We start from the raw sequence: 6,000 nt of genomic DNA, 5'->3' as shown, positions 1-6,000 counted from the left end.
TTCCACTATAAGATGGGAGTGATTTCTATGTTTGACATATTTTTTATCTAGGATTTATGGCCTCTAGTTTATACCGAAGCTGTTCAGAAAGTTAAAAAAATAAATATGATTGGAAGTCTGTTTAAGGGGCTGTTCTAATTAATTTTCCCAAATAATTTCATTACCTTTCCAGGACAGAGAAAATATTTTCTATTATATTTTATATTATTTAGTCAGTAGAATATACTTTATGCCATCCAGCTATGCAACACAAATAAGACTCAATGAAAGAATTTGAATTGGATTACAAACTGTAAAAACCTACAATTGCAGTAATTTTTGACGAGCATTATATAGTGTGTATATTACGCACACCCTATGTATATTCTAGGGTAATATCTGTCCTCAAACACAAGGGATTTCCACCTTCCTTTCTTACTGCAACAACACTATCAGTAGACAAGCATGTAGAACATAACTGTAAACTTAATTAGAAGTTAGAATTAGATTAGAACTGTGCAACAGAAAACATATATATGCAAGAGTTTCTACGATATCAGAATAAAACTTTTTTTTTTTTTTTTCCTGTAGGAAGCACACCAAAAAACCCCCACCCTAACATAGTTTCTTAATAGTGGAGATTTTTGAGTTTTTTACAGATACAGAGGGTGGAAAACCAAGGAAATTGGGCTGTTTACTCTAAATCACATTTAAATCTCCTGTGAATGTTATGTGCTAAAATCAGCATTTTTGACATTTTAATCCAGATGCATGAATTATCTTCCCACAAAGAACAAGGAGATTAATGAAAAACTGTTCTCTCACAAGCTTGCTGACTTAATACCTGCTTGAATCCTGCAGCATATCTCGCTCTCATTAAACTGTATACACATGGTTCTTTTTTTTCTATTTTTTAATATTTTTATTGAAAATCTTACATGTATGACTAAAAGTCATGGACGATATCTTTCAGTTCCATTACAAAATCTGTCATATATATATATATGCCTATATATATATATTTCATACAACTAGAAGCAAATCTACTGAATTATGAAACAATGATTGTCTATTAAAATGTAACTCAAATTATGTTGTAGATGATTAAAATTATTTTTCTTTTCTGTTGGAGCTGAAGGCCACTTTCACATAGTTAATTGATAATGCTGGGCTGCAAAAATTACAAAGCCTTAATGATAATTTCCCATCCCCCAGCCTCACATCACTCATACATTAGAATTTCAGTACAAGGATCCTTCTCTCAGAAAGAAGTACTTTTAGAGTGAGCATCATCCTCTGTGGAGCACCTTCTGTTCACAAATACAGTTCTGTAAACAATTCTGTGTACCTTTCAGTAATTGTAGGCAGGTCAAGTCATTTCAAGTTAGGTACAAGCAAAAAATTTGCAGGAACAGACTCTAATTTAGGAACTCATCTACATTGTATCTAAAACAAAAAAAAAAATCTGAAAGAATACCTAAACCCACTATTTTACTTGAATATATGCCTTATTATGTAGTAATAAATCATGAAAGATGAAGTATAAATATTGTCAGAATCATAAAAAAGTTGTCTTATTCTAAGAAATCCTACTTCAAAATCATACAGTATATTAACCAACTATAGTTTTCCTTCTGTTTTGGCACTCCTGAACGAGCATAGAAATTATGTGTAGTGAGTTAACACCTTGGGGAAATAATACTTATGTGCAGCAGGATCTAAAGATGACTGCTGAAGTTAATAGTATTACATTGCTTAACATAAGAAAGAAATAGAAAAATCTTTTACTGTGATTCATCAGCAGCAAAAGAGAAGGGGAAGGAGAAAAGCAAGGTGTTTACAGTCTTTGAAGTCTACAGCATGTTTAACCTTGAAAATTAAATCTTGCATTAAAGACACTCCCAGCTACCTCTGCAGTCTTCTTTCAAAAAATTGAATGTACAAATATTCTCTTTAAATGTCTCAGACTTTGTAATGGCTCAGAAGAACAACTGCACATCCTTGGAGCTGCTCTCCTTTCTGTGGGTGAATGGTGGGTGGCATTGTTTACTGTAATTTCTCCACTTCCATGCTTCATTTCCTACATTTATCTGAGATTGGAGAAAAATCAGCATGTTCTGACAAGTCTAAAACCATGAGGCAGTAAAATGGACCTGAATTTAGTGGAGATTGGAGTTCCAAAATAAATACAACACTTTATGTCAAACAATAATAAAAAAGGATAAATTCTCCTGTACAAATCAGAAGAGAGAATAAAAAATAGCAAATAGATAGCAACACCTTTTTTATACCTACATGGGCATCACAAAACTTCCCAACCATAAGATTACATGTCCATATTTATCATTTTATGTCGATTTTCGTCTACTTCGTAAGTTGATGACACACTGTGGAATTTCTTAGTAATAACAATATTTTCTCAAAAACTACTCAGAAAATTAAAGAGATTTCTAATTAAATAGCTCTGAAAACAAGCAGGGAGAAACACAAAAAATATATTTCCTGGGCTTTTCTTTGTTTTCATCAGTTCTTCTGCTTTTGTTCTGGTAAGATGTATGCACAGAGTAAAGAACATTTGCTAAAAAACCCTTGCCTGTGCAAATACCATGAACTGTATTATTTTTATTGATATTGTATTTAGTAATATATTTTAAAATTTCTTTCTTCTTAAAACAGAGACTCTGCATTCTCAATATAGCAATACTGTGAAGGCATCTACAGAGTATCACCAGCTCACTGAGGTGACTGTATAACACACTCTTGAAAGTGAGTTGCCTCTGCAGGTATTTGAGGGTTGCTATCTATTTGAACGTGGCAGAGCATTTCATTTTATCAAAAATGCCACCAAACGCTCATATTCTGTGTGGTCAGTGCAGTCCCTAGGACAGGTCTAATGAAGATATGTTCCACCAAGGAAAGAAGAAGAAAAAAAAAAAAAAGGAAAAAACCTAAAATTTTAAAAATGGAGAAATATTTACAACTTTCCTCAGTCTGTCAGGTTGAGTTTTCTGTTTTAATATTCTTCAGTGCATTTTCAGAGAAAGGTTCCAAGGCTAGGAGTATAAGCAGTCTGGTCCAGTCCCATACATATCTGCAAGCCTTTTAAAACGAGGGCCCCAGTCACTGAGGTAATCGTAGTTCTGGTCAGAGTTTGAGCTGATGGAATCTAAAGAACTGAGTGACTCTGCCACCGAGCCGTTCCCCTCAAATGCATACGTCTGCAGGGAGTCGTAGGGTGGCGCGCAGGGGTCCACGTCAGCTTCTTTTAGTCTTTCCCAGATAAATTCCCTAAAAATGACATTATCTGGGATACTTTTAAAAGTTGGTCTGCTCAAGAACTGAATCTCAGGTGTCACGTCCCTTCTGGTCTTGGTGTCCCGCATGATGTTGAGGTTCCTCAAGGCAGCCATGTCAAAAGCCTCTGTGTCTTCTTCTCCACCACCCTCGTCGTCGTACCTGACAATGTTTTCTCTGATATCTCTCTCTTCATCAAAAATGAGGGGCTCTTTTTTCCGTCGCCTCATGGTGACAATCAGCAAGACAAGAACTGGAAAAAAGAAAAGCAAGAGCTTTATCAGTGCTGAAGTTTTCTCGTATTTTCCTAATGTTGGAAGCACTTATTAATTTATATGGCAAAGACCAAAGGAAATAGCAAGCAATTTATGTGATTAGATGTGAAACCTAGCAGATTGTGAAATAACGTTTAAACCATAAGCTTTTTAGACACTAAAGAATCTATTTCCCAAATCATTTAGGTATAGCATCTTCGTCTCGAATTCTAATATTATATATTGTCTTCTAAACATAAATTTCAGTACTAGTTCTGTCTGACTATGACAATCTCAAACCAAAAAATTATAACAACTAAAAAAAAATAATTAAAAAAAAATACCTTTACCTGAACCCTTAAATGCCCAAGGGGTAAAAGCATATTCATAAATTGATGGAACAGAAATAAAAAAAATGTAGTTTGGGAAGTGACTGAACTAAAGTCACTGCACCAATATTTGCTGAATAAAAATAAAGTTAAAAAGAATTTATATAGGAGAACACTGAATTTTTAAGCAATGTGTAAAATAAGACTGTCTTAAGTCATGGAATAAAACCATCTCTATATAAGATCTCACTTTCCTGAAAAGTGCAAAGTATTGCACTTGAAATTTATGCCTTATATCTAATGAGAACTGCTAGGGCTAGAGTTTACTGGATGAACCAGTACTGCAAATGTAATTGGTTATTTAATTTTAGCTCTTAAAGTTTCTTTCAGCTTGAAAGCTAATACTGAACTGCAGTTAGTACTAGGCAAAAGCACTGCAAGAAACTAGCTCAAGGCTCCTCTTGTTCTAATACAGTTTTGGTAGAGAAACAACACTGGTGACACACAAACTATGGAACCAATACTATGAATATTGCACCCATCTGTGAGACATGATGGAGTGTGAATCATCCACCTAGAAAATAATTAATACTATATTGCAGCATCTGGATAACATTTGCTGAGTTAATGCCAGTCCTAGGAAATCACAGGCATCACTGTGATTGTAAAAATAACAGTATATTGAAAAGTGTCACTCCACATTTAATTAACCTCTTCTGATTTTATGATTATTTTTAATGTTAAGAATATGTGATTATGTGCACTGATAACATTTTCAGTCTTACAATGCCAATTAAATGTTGTAGAAACATATGGAAAAGCAAAAGCTAAAAAGTGATAGATATAAAATTAAGATTGAGGTTCCCTAGGTACTCCCAAAAGTGGCTTCCACAAACTGCATGATGCAGGACTATCATTCTTGAAAGCCTTTTCATGGAGGAATCTTAAAATCAGTATCAATCTAGTCATTATGAGGAATGACTTAATATAAGGACCACTTGGCTAGAATAAACCAGTAACTTGCACAAGCAAGAAAGCTGTCTACAGATATTATGGTAATATTTAGAACTGGCTAAAGCTGGAGATGCCTTTCTGCACTATTTTTATTTCCCTTCGGAGCCACACATCTAAAAATAAAACTGCAACTACATTTCTTTTGCCCTAAATTTTTTGAAAAATATATTAGGCAACAATTCTTTCCTCTTTTCTCAGTAGCTACCAAGCATATATCCAATAATCCATCCACTAATACATGTCTTGTGACTATAGTACTACATAATCAGCATCAGCCTTTCACATTTTTTGCCCCTGGCATCCACCTGATTCATCCTTTATGTATTGAATTCAGAAGCCACTAGTTTGGGGCATTTTGCTTTGAACAATATTTACATAAGCAGTTTAATAATATGAAATATTGACCTTTAAAGTGACATTTGTGGAATTTCAAAACATTCTGATATTTGTATAATACAAATTAAGCTGTAAATTATACAGCAGAGAATATAAAATTGTCACCAGATAAAATTGCACTCCACTCTTAATATGTTTCCTTATTGTAAAAGATTTTTTAAAATGAAATTAGCTTGCTGACAATACAAATAGATATTTAAACCAAGATTTCTATTGACATAACTTCATAATTATTATTTTTAACATTTACTGCTACATTTTTATTGCCATAAAAGTAAGCAGCTAATAATTTACTTTACTCAAGTGTAAATGCATTTTTACTCTACTGTCCCTCTTAACATACTTCATGTTGAAAGTTAAAGACATGCTAATAAGTGTAAAATAAGAAACTTAGTAGGAAGGTCTGCCTAAAGGTACAATAAAAATCAAGATACAATGAATGTTTTATATAGTGTTCCTTCTACCTCTCACACTTGCTTGAAGCCAAGAAAAATATGGAGTCTTTCTAAAGGTTAAATATTTTAGCATTTAGATGACTTTATAAGATTATTAATTTCCAGTCTTTCCAACAGCCATGAACAATAAAGTTTAACCTCTAAATGAACAAAGCTTTAGCTGCACTGCAGGAGCTGCAGAGATGAATACAAGTCCTAAACAATTTTCACTGCTATCTAAATCAAATGCAAATGATTTTAAAGTTTTTTCATTTCTCATTAAGTCATGGTGGGTTTTTA

General features: G+C 33.4%; 1 protein-coding gene across 2 annotated transcripts in view; it reads right to left on the bottom strand.

Moving 5' to 3' along the window:
- Positions 1-221: 221 nt before the first annotated feature.
- The window catches only part of CDH7 (cadherin 7), a 91,507-nt gene continuing 85,728 nt past the window's right edge, over positions 222-6,000 (bottom strand). For both annotated transcript variants that reach the window (XM_086893608.1, XM_086893618.1), the window contains one exon: positions 222-3,526. In XM_086893608.1, the coding sequence (XP_086749734.1) occupies positions 3,033-3,526 (494 nt within the window). In that variant the 3' untranslated portion in view covers positions 222-3,032. The remainder of the gene's footprint in view (positions 3,527-6,000) is intronic.

This window comes from Cyanistes caeruleus, chromosome 1 (genome assembly GCF_971803275.1).
Source record: "Cyanistes caeruleus chromosome 1, bCyaCae1.hap1.1, whole genome shotgun sequence".
In the NCBI taxonomy this organism is placed as follows: Eukaryota; Metazoa; Chordata; class Aves; order Passeriformes; family Paridae; genus Cyanistes; species Cyanistes caeruleus.
Note: the sequence above shows the minus strand (reverse complement) of the source record. Positions and strands in the feature narration are given on the sequence as shown.